Here is a 22,361-nt window from a genome sequence, read left to right as displayed (position 1 = left end):
CCTTATTTCCTCTTTAGGAAAGATCTTTGCCTTCTGTTTTGCTAACAAACCTAATGCTTTAGAATTTCCTCCTGGGAGACATGGGGGAAGCTTTTGGATCTCAAGTGAGTTTCCCAGAGAGAACTTGGCCAGGCAGCCTCGCCCAGCCTCCAGCGTAGCTTGCTTCCAGCCCCTCTGGTTAATCACAGCCCCTGGCTTTCTCATTCCCAGCGTGCTCAGCTGCAGGCTCTCTGCCTTTCTCTACTCTGCAGCCTGTTCCTTTTAAAGCATTTGTTTGAACCAGGGTTGATTTTTACCCCCCAGACAACCTTTGGCACTGCCTGGAGGCTTTTTTTTTTTTTTTTTTTGGTGAGAAGGGGTCTTGCTCTCTTGCTTAGGCTGGAGTGCAGTGGTACCGTCACAGCTCACTGCATCCTCAAACTCCCGGGCTCAAGGGATCTCTGGAGACATTTTTGATTGTCATGACTTGAAACGGGGGTGCTACTGGCATCTAGTGGAAAGAGGCCGGAGGTGCTGCTAGACATCCCACTGCGCACAGGACCGTGCACCCCACCAGCCCCTGCAAAGAAGGATCCAGCCGCTATCCAGTCAGTAGGGTCAGAGTTGAGAAACCCTGCTTTAAAAAAAAAAAATGTTTTTCAATCCCCTGTTCTAAGCAAAGAAAGCCTACTTTGGCCGGGCGCGGTGGCTCAAGCCTGTAATCCCAGCACTTTGGGAGGCCGAGGCGGGTGGATCACGAGGTCAAGAGATCAAGACCATCCTGGTCAACATGGTGAAACCCCGTCTCTACCAAAAATACAAAAAACTAGCTGGGCATGGTAGCGCGTGCCTGTAATCCCAGCTACTCAGGAGGCTGAGGCAGGAGAATTGCCTGAACCCAGGAGGCGGAGGTTGCGGTGAGCCGAGATCGAGCCATTGCACTCCAGCCTGGGTAACAAGAGCGAAACTCCCTCTCATTAAAAAAAAAAAAAAAAAAAAGAAAGCCTACTTTGAGGGTTAAAAGGGAAGAGCAGCACTGGTCAGCCGAAGCCAAATCCACTTTTGCTACTGGACCAGTTAGGAGTCCCAGGTTCAGGATTTCTGGGTGGAATTCCTCCAACCTTGGTAACGCTTCCCTTGGTGTTCATTAGTATGAGAAAGTGTTTAAAGCTTCAGCCTAAGGTTATGAATGGTGAGTGGGCCTGATACCCAAGACACAGAGACAGTCTATTTTGGTCAGAGTTAGGTCACAGGCTAAAATGAAAACTGCTGTGTAACCTGTGCTAAATACCAGCTGAATGCCCTGAGGCCGGGCATGGTGGCGGCACCTGTAATCCCAGCTACTCGGGAGGTTGAGGCAGGAGAATTGCTTGAACCTGGGAGACGGAGGTTACAGTGAGCCGAGATGGCGCCATTGCGCTCCAGCCTGGGCGGCAATCGCGAAACTCTGTCTCAGAAAAACAAAAAGCTTTGAGATTTGCCTGTGTCCGGATACCAGAGTCTATGCTCTCTTTTATGACTGTTTTCTCACACTCTGCTTTGCAGTGTGTTTGTGACAGTATCTTAACTGTTCTAGAGGGTTAGACAGAAGGATCTGCGGGCCAGGCGTGGGATCTTCTGTTCTTCACAGTGTGTGAGGCCCTTGGTTTGCATTTGCTTCGCTGAGTCAGTGAACTAACTACCTGCTCTCACCCCCGGGCTTAGGTTTGCAGTACCTGAAGCGCTGAGCACCATACAGAAGGCTGAAGAGGTTCTGTCACTGCACTGTGGCCCATGGGACGATGAGATCCAGGAGCTCAAGAAGATGAAATCCTGTTTACTGGACTTAACACCCACCCCTGTAGGGCCTTCAGTGTAGGGTCCCAGGAGGATTTTGACCACAGAAAAGGAGCCCATGGAGCACAAGTTAAAGGGGTTCTGCCAGCCGGGCGCAGGTTCTACGGGCCAGGTGTGAGGGATGAGGCAGACTCAAAGTGCAGTGAGAGAGACAACTGTTTTGGTGACTGTTTCTTGAAATAGTTAACTGCCCTCCAGTAAAAACTCCCAGTCCCCAGGAAAGACTTAAAGCCAGTGCCTGGAGATTCCAAGTCCTTTAGAAGGGTTTTAGCTGCTCTGCAGGATCTGGATGCTGGCCGGGGTCTTGGCTGGATTCCACCTCACTAAACGCTGATGGTGTGTTTCCCTGGAACATTCCTATGGTTTTAGTGGTAATGAAATGCAGTGCGCCACTCCAGCGGGAACCTCAACTCTTAGCAGTTGTGTCGTAATTGAAAAATAATTAGAAAACAGGAAATCAGTAAGGCTGCTTGCCTCCAGAGACACAGCGTTCCACTTAACGCTATCTGGCTCCTCAAATCCTCTTACAATCGGGAGTATAAATTGTGACCAGGGAAGTAACTACGGAGCCATTTTATTGAGCACTTTCCTCCAGGGATGACAGCTCTAGATTTGTTTTCTGCCAGTTTCCAGTGCTTATTCTCTGCCCTTCATTCTATATTCAAACTTACAGGAAAGACTTTGTAACACATATGCCTCCTTTCTGAGTTCTGTTTGTTAGCAAGCCTGAATAGAGACTCCTTTTCCTCCCAGACCTCTCCAAGCTGGCGAGTAGAATACAGACAGGATGAGAATGGGAGCTGCAGGGGTTCCCGGAAATGCTGAGGTCATGGATGGTGCTGTTTATGGTTGAGACTTAAGAGACATTCGAGACCAACTTGGCCAATATGGTGAGACCCCGTTTCTACTAAAAACACGAAAATTGGGGCCGGGCGCGGTGGCTCAAGCCTGTAATCCCAGCACTTTGGGAGGCCGAGGCGGGTGGATCACGAGGTCGACAGATCGAGACCATCCTGGTCAACATGGTGAAACCCCGTCTCTACTAAAAAAAATACAAAAATTAGCTGGGCATGGTGGTGCGTGCCTGTAATCCCAGCTACTCAGGAGGCTGAGGCAGGAGAATTGCCTGAACCCAGGAGGCGGAGGTTGCGGTGAGCCAAGATCGCGCCATTGCACTCCAGCCTGGGTAATAAGAGCGAAACTCCGCCTAAAAAACAAAACAAAACAAACAAACAAAAAAAAAAAACGAAAATTGGTGGGCGCCTGCAGTCCCAACTGCTTGGGGACCTGAGGCAGGAGAATTGCTTGAACCCGGGAGGCAGAGGTTGCGGCGAGCCGCGATCGTGCTACTGCACTCCAGCCTGGGTGACAGAGTAAGACTCCCATCTCAAAAAAACAAAAAAACAATAAGCAAGACAGAAGGTAGGGATGATGGCTCTCTTCCACCACGATGTGTGGCAAAAGCCCAGACTGACCACTGGCGACCAAGTAGTTGAGGTGTGTTAGTGGGAAAGAATGCCAGCTCCTTGCTGCTTTTTTTTTTTTTTTTTTTTTATTTGAGATGGAGTTTCGCTCTTGTTGCCCAGGCTGGAGTGCAATGGCGCGATCTCGGCTCACCGTAACCTCCGCCTCCTGGGTTCAGGCAATTCTCCTGCCTCAGCCTCCTGAGTAGCTGGGATTACAGGCATGCACCACCATGCCCAGCTAATTTTTTTTTAGTATTTTTAGTAGAGACGGGGTTTCACCATGTTGACCAGGATGGTTTCGATCTCTCGACCTCGTGATCCACCCGCCTCGGCCTCCCAAAGTGCTGGGATTACAGGCTTGAGCCACCGCGCCCAGCTCCTTGCTGCTTTTGAGAGCTTCCAGCCTGACCAGGCCCAAGAAGTGCCCATCAGTTGCCCCTGCACTATGATCAGGAGATCAGTAGCCCTGCAGACACCTGCCAGTAGGGTTTGGGAACCTGTCTGAAATACGATTAGCACTCAAACCTGTGTTGAATGAGGGGCAGGCAGAAGATCATTTCTCCCCGTCTGGTAACCCTTTGACAAGGGAGTGGCCAGTGGTTTTTTGGTATAGCTACCTTTTTCAAGTAAAAAGTGTCATCCTGCAGATAGTCCGGTAGCCCCTGTACTTCAAACACTGGGCACGATTCATGCTCCTGGAAAGCCCCATTGTCCTTTGTAAAAGAGGAATGCCTCCTTACAAAGAACAGGGTTAGAATCTTGACTTCTCAGGTCCATTTTCTGTGTCCTTGGAAGCTTTCTTTAGATGATTTGTAAAATAATGATCTCCATAAGTTACAGATGGCCTGTCATCTGCCCATGTGTGGTTTCCAGCATGCTTTACTGATTACAGGAGCAGGAAATGCCCTCCCAGGAGGATTACTGGTCCTGGTACAGAAACACCCCAGAGCAGAGAAGCGGTCCCTGCTTTATCCAACACAAAAAACTAAAAGTTCTTTTTTTTTTTTTTTTTTTTTTAGATGGAGTCTTACTCTGTCACCCAGGCTGGAGGGCAGTAGCACGATCTCAGCTCACTGCAACCTCTGCCTCCAGGGTTCAAGCAATTCTCCTGCCTCAGCCTCCCAAGTAGCTGGGACTACAGGTGAATGCCAACATACCCAGTTAATTTTTTTTTTTTTTTTTTTTTTTTTGTAGAGATGGGGTTTCACCGTGTTAGCCAGAATGATTTTGATCCGACCTCAGGTGATCCGCCCACCTCCACCTCCCAAAGTGTTGGGATTACAGGCATGAGGCACCGCCCCTGGCCTAAAAGTTCTTATAAATGGTGACTTTCTGCAAAGTTTAGATAAAACCAGGCTAAAAGCCTGTTTTTTAGGACCAACAAGTTCCCAAAGAGCAATTCCTCTTCATATTAAATGTAGCATAGCTCAAAGTAGGAGGAGGAAGGAAGTACCAGGAGTGAAGGATCGGGCTCTTTTATTGAATGCACTGAAAGGTGACAGGGTCAGCCTTTGGGTGGTGTGGAGTCTGTCCCTCTGGGGTCTTCTAGGGCACTGGAATATGAAACTGGGGTATTAGGTGCCCCTGGGGTCCAGAATCTTGCCAATGAAGAGAAGGGCCCCAGTGTCTGTGTCCCTCAGTACGAAGATGAAAGGCTGGTTGAGGTGATAGTCCAGGGGGAAGGTGATGTAGGCAGGCTGCGGCCCTGGGCCAGGGGTGGCCCCTGCCCCGTCCTCATTCCACTCGAAGCCAGCCCGGTGTTCCACTTGAGTAAGCTTGATAGGTTTGCCTGTGATCTTGCTAAAGTCTGGTGAATCAAACAGGGATTGCAGCTCTGTAGAGATTGAGAGAGATTTCCGTTAAAACCCTGCCCAGCACCCCAACCGAGGGGTCCAGTTGCAAGCAAGCTGGGATGGCACATCACCGTTGACTTTCTGTGAGGCATGAAGAGCGCTGAGCTGGCTGAGGGTTAAGTGACTCACCCAGCAGCACTTAGCAAGTCAGGGAGAGATTAGAACACAGGCTGGACAGACTTAACTTGAGGGGCAGTGTTCTGAGCTCCTGTTACAGGGAGTGGCTCCTCAGGCTGAGGAAGGAGTCTGATGAGAGAAGGCAGTTCAGCCTTCCCTTCTGGCATTATGAGGATGGAGAAATCATCCATGGCCTCTGTACAAGGCCTCGGAGCCCTTGAGTTCCGCTTAGCAAAGTAAAAGGCCCGAAAACCCGACCCCACCCCACCTCCTGAGAGCAAAAGGGGCTTGCAAACGTACTCATCTCCTGCAGGGACTTGGTAACTTCGCCTTCGTAACTCAGCTTCAGCTTGGGGACAGTCAGGACCGCTTGGACGGTCTTCAGTTCTCGGTCTATGTCATGAATGAACTCAGAGGTGAGGCTCTCTTCTATCAAGGTCAAATTCTGGGTCGCTTTCAGGGGCAGGAAGAAGATGATACTCATGCTTCCGGTCAAGGGCAGCTGGGCAATCTGAGACAAGTGAGAAAGCACATGGGTTATCCTTAAGAGCCAGAGTGGGTCGACATGGCCGAGAGCTGCCCTCCCTCTCCTGGGGTGGGGCCCTGCCTCGTCTTCCCGCCAGCCCCTCATCTGTTTAGCAACCCCTCTCTAGGTCATGGCTTTCTGGCAGCAAGCCCTCTCCTGATGTTTCTTCAAAGACTGTGCTGTTGTCTTTCCTCACCTGGGCCTGATACCAACTGAGTATCTGCTGAAAGAATGTCCTTCTGTGGTTCTGAGGAGCTAGAATTGAATTTTCAGGTCTTTATTTTCTCCCAAAGTCCTGCCAACATTTACTGATCACTCGTTAGGGGGCGAGTGCTGGACTAAGGGAGAACCCGGGGTGGGAATGCAGAGGCAGCGGGGGGAGGACTCGGAGGCGCCACCCCATCCACCAAGGGCAAAAGTGTCCTTAACAGAGGCTCTTAACCCAAGGTCCGTGGAACGGGTGGTGTCAGGGTCCCAAGAGCCCCCTGAGGTCGTTGACGGATGTGTGTGTGCACAGTTCGCGGTGTGAGACCCGACAGCTGTGTATATTCCGCCTGCTGTGTGACTGGGGATCTGACAGCCCTGCCTGAAACTCTCCCGAGTTCCCGCAGTGCTGTTAGATTCCCAGAGATCGTGTCACAGCCATGGCCCAAGGAAGGCTAACAGTCACAGACCGAGAGCTAAAAGAAGTCAGGGGCACGAGAGCCTTAGAATGCCAGCGAGTGGCCGAGCACGGTGGCTCACGCCCGTCATCCCAGCACTGGGAAGCCAGGGCATGCAGATCACCAGGTCAGGAGTCCGAGACCAGCCTGGCCAACATGGTGAAACCTCGTCTCTACTAAAAATACAAAAATTAGCTGGGCGTGGTGGCGCACGTCTTTAATCCTAGATACGCAGAAGAATCGCCTGAACCCTGGAGGCGAGGTTGCAGTGAGCTCAGATCGCATCCCTGCACTCCGGCCTGGGAGATGGAAGAGTCTGTCTCAAAAAAAATAAAAAAAGAATGCCAGGCTGGGCGTGGTGGCTCACGCCTATAATCCCAGCACTTTGGGAGGCCGAGGTGGGTGGATCACCTGAGGTGAGGAGTTCAAGACCAGCCTGACCATCATGGTGAAACCCCATCTTTAAAAAAAGAAAAAAAAAAAAAAAGAATGCCAACAATTTGAAGTTTGTCATTATTTTTCAGTGTTTATCTTTAAATTCTAGAAGTGAAGTCTCAAGAGAAAGGAGAGAACAAATATTTGCGCACCTAATCTGAGAGCCCATTTCATAGGACGTTCATCATTACAGCAAACTCTGAAGGCTCAGTGTTGATAACCATCCCCTACCCCACCTTTTTTTTTTTTTTTTTTTTTTAAATGAAGACAGGGTTTTACCATGTTGGTCAGGCTGGTCTTGAGCTCCTGACCTCAGGTGATCCACCCGCCTTGGCCTCCAAAGTGCTTGGATTTTAGGCGTGAGCCACCACGCCCGGCCCACCATCTTAAGAAGAGGAGCGACTCAGAGATCTTACTAACCTGCTCAAAGTCACACAGCAGGTGGAATATACACAGCTGTCGGGTCTCAAAGGTCATTCTGTTTCCACTACACTGTTCTGCTTCTCTTTCCCCTCCCCCCACCTACCACCCTCCCTGCCCCCACAGACCTTGCAGCTGAGATCAGAATCCAAGCCATAGCGCAAAATAGCCTTAGGGTCTGACATCATGGGGACCCTCACAGTCCTGTCTTCATCCAAGTGGAAATCCTCCAGGGAAGTCTTTCTGGAGTCAAACTTTGTTACCCACTGCCCTGGAATGAAATGAATCAAATATTCTGAGCCCAGGAGACCAGAAAGACAAGTAGGACCATGTTGTGTCCCCACAGTAGGTTGTTGCAAATTGCCCAACTAAAGGAACCTTAGCTGTGAGGGGCTCTGACACATCAGGATCGGCCTATCTCACTGTGTGTGGTTTGGACCCCACAGTTATTTCCGGGACCCTAAGTACCCTTCACAAGCAAACTCAGATGGCAACACGTTGATCTGGTTGATTAGACTCTAGATCAGGCGTCCCCAAACTTTTTACACAGGGTGCCGGTTCACTGTCCCGCAGACCGTTGGAGGGCCACCACATACTGTGCTCCTCTCACTGACCACCAATGAAAGAGGTGCCCCTTCCTGAAGTGCGGCAGGGGGCTGGATAAATGGCCTCAGGGGGCCGCAGTTTAGGGACGCCTGCTCTAGATTGTACATGTTCTGTGATAACCTGCAAGAAAAGTAAGCTGTTGGCTTGGCACAGTGGCTCACTCTTGTCATCGCAGCACTTTGGGAGGCCAGGTTGGGGGAATCAGCCTGAGGTAAGGAGTTCGAGACCAGCCTGGCCAACATGGCAAAACCCCGTCTCTACTAAAAATACAAAAATTAGCTGGGCGCTTGTAATCCCAGCTACTTGGGAGGCTGAGGCAGAGGTTGCAGTAAGCTGAGATCACACCACTACACTCTAGCCTGGGCGACAAGAGTGAAACTCCATCTCAAAACAAAAATAAACTAAACTTGTGTACACTCCTACAACAGTGACCCTGGGAAACAGAGTCAAGGAAGGTCTGAGCTGGAAGAGGCCTCTGAGGTCCTCGGGAATGTCCCCTCGTAGCTGAAAACATTCCGAAGCCAAAGAGGTATTGTGACTTGCTGACTCTCAGAGCCCTCTGAGGGCCACGCTGCTTTAGTTTCCTGTGAGCTGCTCTTTCCCTCGCTGGAGACCAGTGCTTGAAGCAGGAAGCCACTCGGGATTTTTCTCCAGTCCAGGGGGCTGCTCTGGCTGGTGCCTCATAGACGGTTACAAAGCATTTTAACGGGGAGGTGCCCCAGCCCCTGCCCCTGCCCGATGCCACCCCACAAGGCCTTCTCTGAATGGAGCTGGTCCTACACTAGGCCTGTGGAATGATCTCCAGACACATCACCACAGCCTAGAGGGTGTTGCTGACCACCTGCCACATCTCAGGTATAGCACTAGGGCTGCTGTGAAACGGAGACAACATACAAGGTGTCTGTGAAGGTGGTGTATTATCCTCACATCAAAGGTGAGAACATAGGCCCGGAATGTGTGCAGAGTTCTACAGTTAGCACAGGCAGAGCTGGGATTTAAACCTTGTCTGATTTGGTCGGCTGCGGTGGCTCACACCTGTAGTCCCAGCACTTTGGGAGGCCGAGGTGGGTGGATCACCTGAGGTGAGGAATTCGAGACCAGCCTGGCCAACATGGCAAAACCTCATCTCTACTGAAAGTACAAATTTATCAGTTGGGTTTGGTGGCATGCGCCTGTAATCCCAGCTTCTCAGGAGACTGAGGCAGGAGAATCGCTTGAACCTGGGAGGCGAAGGTTGCAGCGAGTCAAGATTACGCCACTGCACTCCAGCCTTGGCGACAGAGTGAGAACCTATCTCAAAAGAAATAAATAAGCTGGGCGCGGTGGCTCAAGCCTGTAATCCCAGCACTTTGGGAGGCCGAGGCGGGTGGATCACGAGGTCAAGAGATCGAGACCATCCAGGTCAACATGGTGAAACCCCGTCTCTACTAAAATACAAAAAAATTAGCTGGGCATGGTGGCGCGTGCCTGTAATCCCAGCTACTCAGGAGGCTGAGGCAGGAGAATTGCCTGAACCCAGGAGGTGGAGGTTGCGGTGAGCCGAGACCGTGCCATTGCACTCCAGCCTGGGTAACAAGAGCGAAACTCCGTCTCAAAAAAAAAAAAAGAAAGAAATCTTGTCTAATTCAAAAGCCAGAAATCTCATTCAGTGCCCAGACCGAGACAGGCCCAGTGTTCATTCTCTTTCCCTCTCTCTCTCCACAAGTCTCTGACACTCTGTAGACATTCATGCTTTCCCTTGGATTTTCTGACAAGCAGATACGCTCCAGGTGAGTTCGGTTTCCAGATCCTCCCCCAGCTGTGCCCCTGTGTCCATGTCGAGGCAGGTCTTTGCCACCTCCCCTTTCCAAACCCCCTCTGATGCCTCCCCTCTACCCCTAGTCAAAGAAGTGGAGAGCTGGACATGCTAATCCCAGCATTTTGGGAGGCCAAGATTGGAGGGAATCACTTGAGCCCGGGAGTTTGAGACCAGCCTGGGCATCATAGCAACACCTGTCTCTTAATTTAAAGTAAATTGAACAGGGCCGGGTGTGATGGCTCACACCTGTAATCCCAGCACTTTGGAAGGCTGAAGTGGGAGGATCACTTGAGCCCAGGAGTTCAAGACCAACCTGGACATCATAGCAACACCTTGTCTCTTACTTTAAAAACAAATTTAAAAGGTCCGGGCGTGGTGGCTCACACCTGTAATTTCAGCACGTTGGGAGGCCAAGGCAGGTGGATCACCTGAGCTCAGGAGTTCAAGACCAGCCTGGGCAACATGGTGAAACCCCCTCTCTACTAAAATACAAAAAATTAGTGGTGGCGGGCAGCTATAATCCCAGCTACTCGGGAGGCTGAGGCACAAGAATTGCTTGAACCCAGATGGCAGAGGTTACAGTGAGCTGAGATTGTGCCACTGCATTCAGCTTAGGCAGCAGAGTGAGTGAAGCTCCATCTCAAAAATAAGTAAAGTACAAAACCATAAATGAGAAAGCAGCGGAGAAGCCCTCACCCTTGAAGTGTGCCACGCCGAGGAGGAGGATGCTGACATCACTGGGCATCTCCTTCGTGGACCTGGCGAGCTTCCCTTTCATCTGTGCCTGCACCCAGTTGTTGACCTCCTGAAGGTCCAAGCGAGGATTGCCCGTCAGGACTCGGGGCCTGGTCCCGTACGACTTTTCCAGGGGTGCGACAAAGCTGGATCTGATGCGCAGCTCTGAGAAGAGGCGGAGCAGAGATGAGCGTGCCGTCTTTCAGAGCCTGCAGGTTCAGGTTTATCGCTCGACAGGCCCTGACTTCCCAGCCAGCGTCTTTCTGTGACTTGCTGGCACTTCTTTTGGCATCCCAGGCAACGGGCAGGGCGTGGCAGATCCCCCACCATGCTGTTCATCGTCACGCCTCCGCCTCCCACCACCTCCTTTGGCCCACTTCCTCTTTCTGATCCTCTTTGGGCTCATGGGCCCTTCCTCTCCCTGGTGCCAGGCCTGGCCTGAGCCTGTGTGACCTGCGTGTAGAAATGAACCCCCGGCCTGGAGCATAGAGCCCACATCCCTCAGGCAGCTCAGGCTGGAAAGGCGACTCACTCCTCTCAAAGATGATCCGGGCGGCACTCCTGAGGTTTTTCTGGGGAGCAGTGACAGTGTCAAGCAGCTCCTTATAGGTGCCATGGATGTCTGGGCTGCTGATCAGGTCGTAGTAGAGAGCCCGGTGAATGATGGATTCCGTTCGCTGCTCCGCTCCTGCCGGAGACAAGGATGTGGACCTTGATAACTGCACACCAGGGCCCAAGTCAAGCCCCTTGCAGAACACTATACTATACTCATTCCTTTTGTCTGCTGAGGGCCCAGGCAGGCTGATCTTAGAGAAGATCTAGGTGGACAAGAAATTTTCCTCCCTAGAGATTTTCCTGAAGTCGGTCAAAGGCATTAAGCCTAGAGGTGGGAGTGAGGGCACCAGTCCCTGTGCCCCTCCCATCACAGCCCTTAAGACCATTCTGGCCGAGCGTGGTGGCTCACGCCTGTCATCCCAGCACTTTGGGAGGCCGAGGCGGGCAGATCATGAGGTCAGGAGATTGAGACCATCCTGGCTAACATGGTGAAACCCTATCTCTACTAAAAAAAAAACAACAAAAAATTAGCCAGGTATAACGGTGCATGCCTGTATTCCCAGCTACTCAGGAGGCTGAGGCAGGAGAATCTCTTGAATTTGGGAGGCAGAGGTTGCAGTGAGCCAAGATTGCACCATTGCACTCCAGACTTGGCGACAGTAAGACTCCGTATCAAAAAAAAAAAAAAAAAAAAAAAAAAAAAAAAAAAAAAGACTAGGCCAGGCATGGTGGCTCACGCCTGTAATCCCAGCACTTTGAGAGGCCTAAGTGGGCAGATCACAAGGTCAGGAGTTCAAGACCAGCCTAACCAACATGGTGAAACCCTGTCTCTACCAAAAATACAAATATTAGCTGGGCATGGTGGCAGCGCCTGTAATCCAAGCTAGTTGGGAGGCTGAGGCAGGAGAATTGCTTGAACCTGGGAGGCAGAGGTTGCAGTGGGCCAAGATTGTGCCACCACACTCTAGCCTGGGCAACAAGAGCAAAACTCCATCTCAAAAAAAAATAAAAAAGATTCTTCTTGCCAGGTGTGGTGGCTCATACCTGTAATCCCAGCAGTCTGGGAGGCTGAGGCGGGTGGATAGAGCCGTGGAACTCATGCTGGAGCCCAGGAGTTTGAGACCAGCCTGGCCAACATGGTGAAACCCTGTCTCTACTAAAAATACAAAAATCAGCTGGGCATGGTGGCAGGTGCTGATAATCCCATCTACTCCAGAGGCTGAGGCAGGAGAATCATTTGAACCTGGGAGGCAGAGGTTGCAGTGAACCGAGACCACGCCATGGCACTCCAGCCTGGGCAACAAGAGCAAGGCTCCATCCTGGGGAGTGGGGGAGGATGACTATTTCTGTAGTTACCTGGAATTAGTTTCCCCTGTGAACCCAGCTGTGTCCTGAGTGAGGGCAAGCCCACACCTGCTTGTGGGCAGTTACGTCTCCAGAACCTAGGCTACTGGCTGGCACAGGCTCCTTTAAGAAATGCAAGAATGAGCTTTGAAGTCACCACATCAAGCAGCAGCCCCTGCCGTAATCCCAACACTGTGGGATGCCAAGGCAAGGGATCACGAGGTCAGGAGATTGAGACCAGCCTGGTCAACCTGGTGAAACCCCGTCTCTACTAAAAATACAAAAATTAGCCAGGTGTGGTGGCTCACACCTATAATCTCAGCTAGACGGGAGGCTGAGGTGAGAGGATTGCTTGAGCCCGGGAGGCAGAGGTTGCGGTGAGCCAAGATCACACCACTGCACTCCAGCCTGGTAACACAGCAAGACTCCATCTCAAAAAAAAAGAAAAAAAAAGTGGCCCCTGAGGCCAAGCACCATGTCAGTGGCACCCAGCCTCTTCCAGGGAGCCGGGGAATTGTGTGTGCACAGCCCTGAGTTCCTGCTTGCACGGCTGGGACCACCAACCTAACCCCCTAGTGCTACTTCACCCCTCCCTGAGCGGAAATGTCAATGAACTCAGCCACGTTTACGCAGAGGCTACAGGTGGCCTCTCCAGAACTGGGGCTTCCTGCATGGGAGCACTCACCCAGCGAGAGGGCGGAGAGCGCCGTGGCCACGCTGAGTGGTGACAGGAGCACATTGGCCGTGGGGCTCATGCTGGATTGCACCCGGTACAAGTCATAGCCAAAGTTGGAGACCGCCGCTGCCAGCTTGTTCACAGGGACCTTGAAGAAGGGATCCTCCTCTTCCACCGGCACCCCTGTGCTGTCGGGGTCTGGGGAGCCCTGGCAGAAGACGGGAGGTCTTGGGTTTGAGGACAAGGACACGTGGAGATGAACAGTGAATGACTGCCTCCTCGTGGTTTTCTGCAGGGTGGTGGTTCTGGCCCCTTGGAATGTCCTTCCTGATTTTTCTGTGTTGGCCTAGTACTGGAATGACTGTACTCTCTGATTGTGCGTGAGCTCTCTGTGGGGTGAGGGAGCCCAGAACAGAGATTGGCTAGCCAGGTTCTTTGTCTTTTTTTTTTTTTTTTGAGATGGAGTCTTACTCTGTGGCCCCGGCTGGAGTGCCATGGCATGATCTCAGCTCACTGCAACCTCCGCCTCCAGGTTCAAGCGATTCTCCTGCTTCAGCCTCAAGTGGCTGGGATTATAGGCATGAGCTACTGTGCCCGGCCTGATGGCCAGATTTAAACACTTGTGACCTGTAAGCCACAAACCTATGACACACTTTTTTAAAACTGGCAGCCAAGTGACTCACACCTATAATCCCAGCACTTTGGGAGGCTGAGGTGGGTGAACCACTTGAAGCCAAGAGTTCGAGACCATCCTGGGCAACACGGTGAAACCCATCTCTACTAAAAATACAAAAAAAACTGCTGGGCGCAGTGGCTCATGCCTGTAATCCCAGCACTTTGGGAGGCTGAGGCAGGCAGATCACAAGGTCAGGAGTTCGAGACAAGCCTGGGCAAAACAGTGAAACCCCATCTCTACTAAAATACAAAATATTAGCCAGACATGGCAGTGTGTGTCTGTAGTCCCAGCTATTTGGAAGGCAGAGGTTGCAGTGAACCAAGATTGCACCACTGCACTCCAGCCTGGGTAACAGAATGAGACTCTGTCTCAAAAAAATAACTGGGAGTGTTGGCGCACGCCTGTGATCCCAGCCTCTTGAGAGGCTGAGGCACAAGCATCACTTGAACTTGGGAGGCAGAGGTTGCAGTGAGCTGAGATCGTGCCACTGTACTCCAGCCTGGGTGACAGACTGAAACCCTGTCTCAAAAAATAAATAATAGGCCAGGCACAGTGGCTCACGCCTGTAATCCCAGTGCTTTGGGAGGCCAAGGTGGACAGATCACCTGAGACCAGGAGCTCAAGACCAGCCTGGCCAACATGGAGAAACTCTGTCTCTACTAAAAATACAAAAGTAGCTGGGTATGGTGGCGCATGCCTGTAATCCCAGCTACTCGGGAAGCTGAAGCAGGAGAATCACTTGAATCCGGGAGAGGTTGAGGTGAGCTGAGATCACGCCATTGCACTCCAGCCTGGGCGACGGAGCAAGACTCTGTCTCAAATAAATAAATAAATATGAAAAGAAAAATCGGGAGCTGGGCACAATGGCTCATGCCCGTAATCCCAGGTGGATTGCTTGAGCTCAGGAGTTTGACTAGCCTGAACAACATGGTGAGGACCTGTTTCTATGAAAGATACACAGAGAAAGTAGCTGGGCATGGTGGCATGTGCCTGTGGTCCCAACTACTTGGGAGACTGAGGTGGGAGGATCACGAGCCCCGGAGGCAAAAGTTGCGGTGAGCGCCATGATTGCATCACTGCACTTCAGCCTGGACAAAAGAGTGAGACCCTGGCTCCAAAAAAAAAAAAAAAAAAAAAAAAAAAAATTGACAGGGAACCCTCCATCCCAAGCCCACAAAAACCTGGTGTTCAGGCCAAACCAGGCCCCTCATCTGGTCAGCCTTGCTTGCTGCTCCCAGGCCTCTGCCTCACCCTCCTCTCAAGCCCTCCCTGTCTTTCATGCCCTGGTGTCTCCTCTATCCCGAAGGGACCATTGGGTTTTCTGACCTTTTTGCAGTCAACTACATTTACTAAGCGCCCGCCATGGTTTTCTTCATTTGAAGTTGCTTCATTTTATATTTGTTGATGCATTTGTCTAATACCCCGAAAGACTAATATCTCAGAAGACTGAGTTCCTTGAAGAAGGCAAAACGTGAGGTCGGGCGCAGTGGCTCACGTCTGTAATCCCAGCACTTTAGGAGGCTGAGGCAGGCAGATCACTTGAGGTCAGGAGTTTAAGACCTGCCCAGCCAGCATGGAGAAACCCCATCTCTACTAAAAATACAAAAATTACACAGGCGTGGTGGCACACACCTGCAGTCCCAGCTACTCGAGAGGCTGAGGCAGGAGAAATGCTTGAACCCAGGAGGCCAAGGTTGTAGTGAGCCGAGATGGCACCACTGCACTCCAGCCTGAGTGACAGCGCGAGACTCTCTTAAAAAAAAAAAAGTTGCCGGGCGCGGTGGCTCAAGCCTGTAATCCCAGCACTTTGGGAGGCTGAGGCGGGTGGATCACGAGGTCAAGAGATCGAGACCATCCTGGTCAACATGGTGAAACCCCGCCTCTACTAAAAATACAAAAAACTAGCTGGGCGTGGTGGCGCGTGCCTGTAATCCCAGCTACTTAGGAGGCTGAGGCAGGAGAATTGCCTGAGCCCAGGAGGCGGAGGTTGCGGTGAGCCGAGATCGCGCCATTGCACTCCAGCCTGGGTAACAAGAGCGAAACTCTGTCTCAAAAAAAAAAAAAAAAAAAAAAAAAAGTTTAAAAAAAGAACTGAGTTTCTCTTTCTGAGACAGGGTCTGGCTCTGTCACCCAGACTGGACTACAGTAGCATGATCATGGCTCACTGCAGTCTCTTTTTTTTTTTTTTAAGACAGAGTCTGGCGATGGTGCCATCTTAGCTCACCACAACCTCCGCCTCCTGGGTTCAGGCAATTCTCCTGCCTCAGCCTCCTGAGTAGCTGGGATTACAGGCACACGCCACCACACCCAGCTATTTTTTTGTATTTTTAGTAGAGACGGGGTTTCACCAAGTTGGCCAGGCTGGTCTTAAACTCCTGACCTCATGATCCACCCACCTTGGCCTCCCAAAATGCTGGGATTGTAGGCGTGAGCCACTGCGCCAGGCCAAAAAAAGATCTTGACTGAAGTGGGCAGCCCTGGGCTTGTTAAAGTGCTTTGGATTTTCACTTTTTTGGGATCTTACTCTTGTCTCCACTCCATCCCATGAAAGGTGAGGCAAAACATTTTGTTTTGCTGCTGGTGAAACTCCGGCCCTGGAGAAGTAAAGGCCAAGCCTGGCCTGGAACCCAGGACTCGGTTCCCTGTCCTGTCTCCGTGCTGCCTGCCAAGGAGGGGCCAGGAATGCTGAGCATGCCCTTCCCACCCGCCTACTGACCTCCTCCGGGCGGCCCGAGGGGTTCTGGCAGCTGCTGTGCCCGAGGAGGGCTCCAATCCAGAGGAGAAGCACCAGGGCCTGCATCCTGGGGCCTGTGAGAAGAACACAAGGCAGCAGCCTGACTCTCACCTGCTGCACTGGCCCTTCCTGGCCACTCCAGGCAGGGCACAGATGATGGGCAGGGGGAGGCACTTTCCCCTGCCACACTCCCCACCTGGAAGTGGACCCTCAGCTTGAGGGCAAATCCCTCCCAGCAAGGCTCTCCCGCCGTCCCCCACCCCTCGGAGCCCACAGTCACACCACAAGCTTGAGCTTTCGTGGCACTGTCTGCATCAGGGGACCCTCTTTTGAGCCTAAAGCTTTTATTTATTTATTTTTGAGGTGGAGTCTTGCTCCATTGCCCAGGCTGGAGTGCAGTGAAGCGATCTCAGCTCACTGCAACCTCCGCCTCCTGGGGTCAAGCAATTCTCCCACCTCAGCCTCTCGAGTAGCTGGGATTATGGGCATGTGCCACCATGCCTGGCTAATTTTTCATATTTTAGTAGCGATAGGGTTTCACCATGTTGCCCAATCTGGTCTCAAACTCGTGACCACAAGCAATCTGCCCACCTCAGCCTCCCAAAGTGCTGGGATTACAGGTATGAGCCACTGCACCCAGCCCCTGAACTGAAAGCTTTTAAAGATCCAGAGCAGTCCAGGCACGGTGGCTCACGCCTGTAATCCCAGCACTTTGGGAGGCCAAGGCCGGTGGATCATAAGGTCAGGAGTTCCAGACCAGCCTGACCAACATGGTGAAACCCCATCTCTACTAAAAATACAAAAATTAGCCAAGCGTGGTGGCATGCACCTGTAATTCCAGCTACTTGGGAGGCTGAGGCAGGAGAATCAAGTGAACCCATGAGACAGAGATTGCAGTGAGCCAAGATGGTACCACTGCACACCAGCCTGGGCTACAGAGTGAGACTGTCTTAAAAAATAAAAAATAAAAAATAAAAAATAAAAATCCAGAGCAGTGGGGCCCTACCCCAGCAGGGCTACTATGCGTGGAGTGTGGCCAAGCACAAATGTGTACCAAGGCTTGGCCCTGGAGGCAGCCAGCCTGCTCCGGTGATCAGACTTGGGGCAGCCGCTCCCAGGTGAAAGGGGCAGAACCCAGGTCTCCTCCATGGAATCACAGGACACCAAGAATGGAGGCATCCAGTCCAGCACCTGCTAGCCCTCCACACTCTCAGACTGCCTTTGGAATTCTCTGGCCTGGAACCCGTGGCCTCACAGGAAGCTCATTCCCTTCTCCGACAGTTCCCTTTAAAAGCTCTTCCTCCCTTGGCCAGGCACGGTGGCTCATGCCTGTAATCCCAGCACTTTGAGAGGCCGAGGCAGGTGGGTCACGAGGTCAGGAGTTCGAGACCAGTCTGGCCAAGATGTTGAAACCCCGTCTCTACTAAAAATAAAAAAGTTAGCTGGGCACGGTGACACACACCTGTAATCCCAGCTACTCAGGAGGCTGAGGCAGGAGAATCTCTTGAACCTGGGAGGTTGCAGTGAGCCGAGATCACACCATTGCACTCCAGCCTGGGTGACAGAGTGAGACTCCATCTAAAAAAAAAAAAAGCTTTTCCTCCCAAGGTTAGGAGTGCAGGGCCTAGGGTCCGAGAGCCTGGGTGCACTTTTCAATTCTATGTCCCTTTTTTTTTTTTTGAGACAAGGTCTTGCTATGATGCCCAGGCTGGAATGCAGTGGCTATTCACAGGCACACCCATAGCACACAACAGCCTGGAGCTCTCACCCCACGTGATCCTCCTGCCTCAACCTCCTGAGTAGCTGGGACTGCAGGCACGTGCCACTGCACACCGTCTCAGTTCTGTGTCTCAGCAGCTCTCTAAATCGCCATTTTTTCTCTTATTAAGTGGAAATAAAATAACCTACTGTTAAAATAACTGCTGGGCGCAGTGGCTCATGCCTGTAATCCCAGCACTTTGGGAGGCTGAGGCGGGCAGATCACCTGAGGTCAGGAGTTCAAGACCAGCCTGGCCAACATGGCGAAAGAAAGCCCATCTCTACTAAAAATTAAAAAATTAGCTAGGCATGGTGGTGTGCACCTGTAATCCCAACTATTCAGGAGGCTGAGGCAAGAGAATCACTTGAACGTAGAAGGCAGAGGTTGCAGTGAGCAGTGATCATGTCACTACACTCCAGCGTGGTGACGGAATGAGACTCCATCTCAAAAAGAAAAACATGTACAATCTGAACGGCCTTGTGTCCCCTGCCCTCACCTCCCACGCAGCACGCATGATCCTTCATCATCCGTTTACATACACTGACATCCACCCACACCCACACGGCACACAGACTTTTTGACTTCCCAGAACAAATTGGATCAGAAAATTGGGGAGGACATTGTGTGACTCAGCTCTAGTCCTTAAAATTAAATCTGATAATCCACTGGACAATATCGCAGGGCACGAAGAAGATTGCCTTTGGGTTTGCTGAGCTTCAGCCTGGCTTGCTGTCTAAACCTGACCTGGAGCCACGTCTCCGGCGAGGGTTCCGCAGACCCTGTGTTCCCAGCCAGCTGCTCTTGCACGAGCTGCGCCGACACAGAGAGAAAGCTTTCGTGAAGACAACAGGAAAGGCTTTCTGCCACGCAGGACAGAGGCCCTGCCACCACCCAGGCCTACAGCCGGCCCCACCCAGCTGGCAGGAGCCTCCCCCCAAGCCTCTGCACACTGCTTTATTGGAGACCAAAAATGCAATGAGGCACTCAGGACGCAAGACGAGAGGAAACACTGTTCGCTCTAGTTCCTCTGGCCGAACTAAGGAATTGAGGGAGGAGACAGGCTCCTCGGCAGTTGTTTTGTTTTGTTTTTGAGAGGGAATCTCGTTCTTGTTGCCCAGGCTGGAGTGCAGTGGCGTGATCTCGGCTCACTGCAACCTTCGCCTCACTGCAAACTTCGCCTCCTGGGTTCAAGCGATTCCCCCGCCTCAGCCTCCTGAGTAGCTGGGATTACAGATGCCCACCACCACGCCTGGCTAATTTTTGTGTTTTAGTAGAGACAAGGTTTCACCATGTCGGCCAGGCTGGTCTCAAACTCATGACCTCAGGTGATCTGCCCACTTCGGCTTCCCACAGTGCTGGGATGACAGGTGTGAGCCACTGCGCCCATCCATTATCCTGGCATAGTATTTAAGGATACTAAAGTGACGAAGGGACGTGAAGGTGGGACTTCAATCTTAGTCCCTACAGTCTAAGCCCAAACCCCAGATCAGGGGACAGATCATTGTCACAATGTGGGTAGGCTGAGGTGAAGTGAGGGAACCTGGCAGGGAAGGGACATGGGTGCAAAGGTGGCCCGGAGCTCGACACGGGGGCCCGGAGTGTGAATGGCAGGCCGCATCCTCCACCTGAAGCCGTCTGGATAAGGGACGAGGAGAGATGACTGAAAACCCTGCAAGGCGGTGAGGGGCCTCGGCACACTCGCAATACGCTGTCCACGGTGGTCATTCGCGGCTGAGCAGGTGACTTGGCTGGCTGCGGCCACAGGCAATGATGCCACCCTGTCCAAAGGGCACTATCCAAGCCCGACTCCTGTCCTCACCAGTGGGGGAGGGCTCAGGGAGAGGCAGGTCCCCCGTGCTGCGCCAAGATCAGGCCTTATTTTGTGACAATTGCCCAAATCAAGAAACACAGAAACTGAGATTTTTGTGACCTTGCCTCCAAGTTAGGCGGATAACAGGCGGACAAACTCAAGCCAAGACATGTGTTTCAGATTAAACCCAGTTCCCAGACAAACCCCTCCACCGCCACCTCCTCCTTCCCAGAACCACACAGCCCTCACGCCACATGGCAGCGGACCTGGCAGACAGTGCAGGGAGGGCACCTCCCCCTTTCCCTGGCTCTCTAGGGGGATTCTGAGGGGTCCCCTCTGGCCTACCACCTGGTGACCGGCTGCAAACAATGTTTCCTGCACTCTCGGAACCTGAACGGGTCCGCCCAGAGCCCTGTGGAGTTGCACCTCCCACACCCTAGAAGAACCAGCCCCCAGAACGGGACTCCCTGCCCCCAACCCCACTGAACCTGGGGGCTTACGCCGGGGAGGCCCTCAGCCGGGCAGTGGTGGTGTTTCTGGGAAACCCACAGCTTTTCTTTTAGGCTTAGACCACCCCTCCCGGGGGCTCGATGCAGGAAGCAGGAAGGGTGCCCCCACACTGCCCCTCTCTCCAGCACCCGAGGCACCTACATAAAGGGCGCTATTTGCCAGAGGCCACAATCTCATCATCTCCCAGCCTTTACTCAGCTCATTTGGCCAAGGAGGGTGGTGGGGGCCAGCCAGAAGGACCCAGCTGTCCTGCATCCCAGCCCTCAGGCAGGGCGCCGAGGCCAGCTGCTGGGTGGTGCTGGGAAGTTGCCTTCACCGTCAGCACCCGTTGATTTTGAGAAGGCAGCAAGGAGCCCAGGGAGCAGAGGCCAGAGCTGGGCGGCAGGGGGGTGCCTTCCTGACTGCCTTTGCTGCAAGCAGCTGCCCAAGAACGCCCTTCCCTCCCGGCTCCAGCCCTTCTGGGTACGACTCAGACCTGACCCTGCAGCTTAGCTCCCCTTTCTTCCCACGACTGCCTCCTCCCCTGTTTCCCACTCACTTAATTCAAAGTCCTTCCAGCCTCTTCCGTAGATGCAGTGGGATTTGGGGATCACTGGGTCCCAGCCTTCTGCCTTGCCCCCCACTCCCTCTGCCCTTGCTCATCCACTCACCCCCGTGCCCAGAATGCAGGCACTGCTGTCTCCCCACTTCCTGTCCCTTGCACCCCTCTTTTCTGCTCCCTGGGGTGCCCCTGCCTCTCCCGTGTCCCCCCCAGTCCAGGGGAGGCTCTCCCGTCTTCCCCAGCATCGGAGCAGCCAGGGAGCGACTTTACCTGCAGACGCTGCAACTCCACTCCCAGCCCTGTCCCTCTGAGCCTGCACGCGGAGGGGCTGCAGTCAGCACAAGAGCTTTTTTACTGCTTTCTAATCCAGCGTCCAGCAGGCTTCAGATTACAGCTACTCCTTTCTTAAAGCGACCTGCACTCAGTTTGGATTCTGTGATTGCATCACTATCTGCTGTTAACTTTAACCCGCTGCTGCGCTGCCATCCCATACCCCAAGGCGAACACCTTTCTGCACCTTCCTCTTCCATTATATTTCCTTAAGGAGCCAGGCACGGTGGCTCACACCTGTAATCCCAACACTTTGGGAGGCCAAGGTTGGCAGATCCTGAGGTCAGCAGATCGAGACCAGCCTGGCCAACATGGTGAAACCCAATCTCTACTAAAAATACAAAAAAATTAGCCCAGTGTGGTGGTGGGAGCCTGCAATCCCAGCTACTCTGGAGGCTGCGCTGATATGGGAAGTGTTCCTTCGTGATTCTTCGTGGCTGCTGACTCTTTCCCACTCCTCATCTGGTCTCCTGCTGATGGATATTCAGGGAGCTTCCATTATTTGACACTACCAACGATGCCCCTCTGACGTTCTTGTATCCACTTCCCCAGGCACATATGTGGGAGTCTTTTGAGCTGGCATCGTTAGACATGGAATTGCTGAGCCCCATTTTGGGGCTTGTCCATCTTTATCTTCCAGGGCTGTCATATGCAACTATGCACAACCTTGACACTTACCGCCAGATTGTTCTTCAAAGTGGCTGTATTACAAAACAGCCAGGCACGGTGGCTCTCACTTGTCAACCTAGCACTTTGGGAGGCTAAGGCGGGTAAACCACCTGAGGTCAAGAGTTCAAGACCAGCCTGACCAACATGAAGAAACCCCATCTCTACTGAAAATACAAAATTAGCTAGGCATGGTGGCGCACGCCTATAATCCCAGCTACTCCAAAGGCTGAGGCAGGAGAATTGCTTGAACCTGGGAGGCAGAGGTTGCAGTGAGGCGAGATCGCGACACTGCACTCAAGCCCGGGCAACAAGAGCAAAACTCTG

General features: G+C 52.4%; 2 protein-coding genes across 6 annotated transcripts in view; one reads left to right on the top strand and one right to left on the bottom strand.

Annotated features, from left to right (window-relative positions):
- Positions 1-3,354, top strand: part of SMYD4 (SET and MYND domain containing 4) — a 43,718-nt gene extending 40,364 nt beyond the window's left edge. For 3 of the 5 annotated variants that reach the window (XM_010339969.3, XM_074388349.1, XM_074388348.1), the window contains one exon: positions 1,684-3,353. In XM_010339969.3, coding sequence (XP_010338271.1) covers positions 1,684-1,837 — 154 coding nt within the window. In that variant the 3' untranslated portion in view covers positions 1,838-3,353. Of the gene's footprint in view, positions 1-1,683 lie in introns of all 5 variants that reach the window. The other 2 variants (XM_074388350.1, XM_074388347.1) reach the window with 1 other exon arrangement.
- Positions 3,355-4,740: 1,386 nt separating this feature from the next.
- Positions 4,741-21,439, bottom strand: SERPINF1 (serpin family F member 1). Its single transcript, XM_010339968.2, has 8 exons — positions 21,309-21,439; positions 16,401-16,492; positions 13,018-13,216; positions 10,966-11,121; positions 10,395-10,598; positions 7,423-7,565; positions 5,552-5,762; positions 4,741-5,115 (listed from the first exon to the last, which is right to left on the bottom strand). Exons 2-8 carry the CDS (start codon positions 16,482-16,484, stop codon positions 4,856-4,858), a joined length of 1,257 nt encoding a protein of 418 aa, XP_010338270.1. The 5' UTR covers positions 16,485-16,492; positions 21,309-21,439; the 3' UTR covers positions 4,741-4,855.
- Positions 21,440-22,361: the final 922 nt, after the last annotated feature.

This window comes from Saimiri boliviensis, chromosome 17 (assembly GCF_048565385.1).
Source record: "Saimiri boliviensis isolate mSaiBol1 chromosome 17, mSaiBol1.pri, whole genome shotgun sequence".
NCBI classification, from domain to species: domain Eukaryota; kingdom Metazoa; phylum Chordata; class Mammalia; order Primates; family Cebidae; genus Saimiri; species Saimiri boliviensis.
The sequence above is the reverse complement of the archived record's forward strand: the minus strand, read 5'-3'. Positions and strand labels throughout refer to the sequence as shown.

Bases quoted from the DNA above. Each gene is read 5' to 3' on its own strand.
- SERPINF1 (XM_010339968.2), bottom strand. From the start codon at position 16,484: ATGCAGGCCCTGGTGCTTCTCCTCTGGATTGGAGCCCTCCTCGGGCAC. The intron at 13,217-16,400 runs GTCAGTAGGCGG...GTCTTCTGCCAG, and splicing joins CCTCGGGCCGCCCGGAGGAG to GGCTCCCCAGACCCCGACAG. The intron at 7,566-10,394 runs GTGAGGGCTTCT...ATTTCATTCCAG, and splicing joins CGGCGTGGCACACTTCAAGG to GGCAGTGGGTAACAAAGTTT.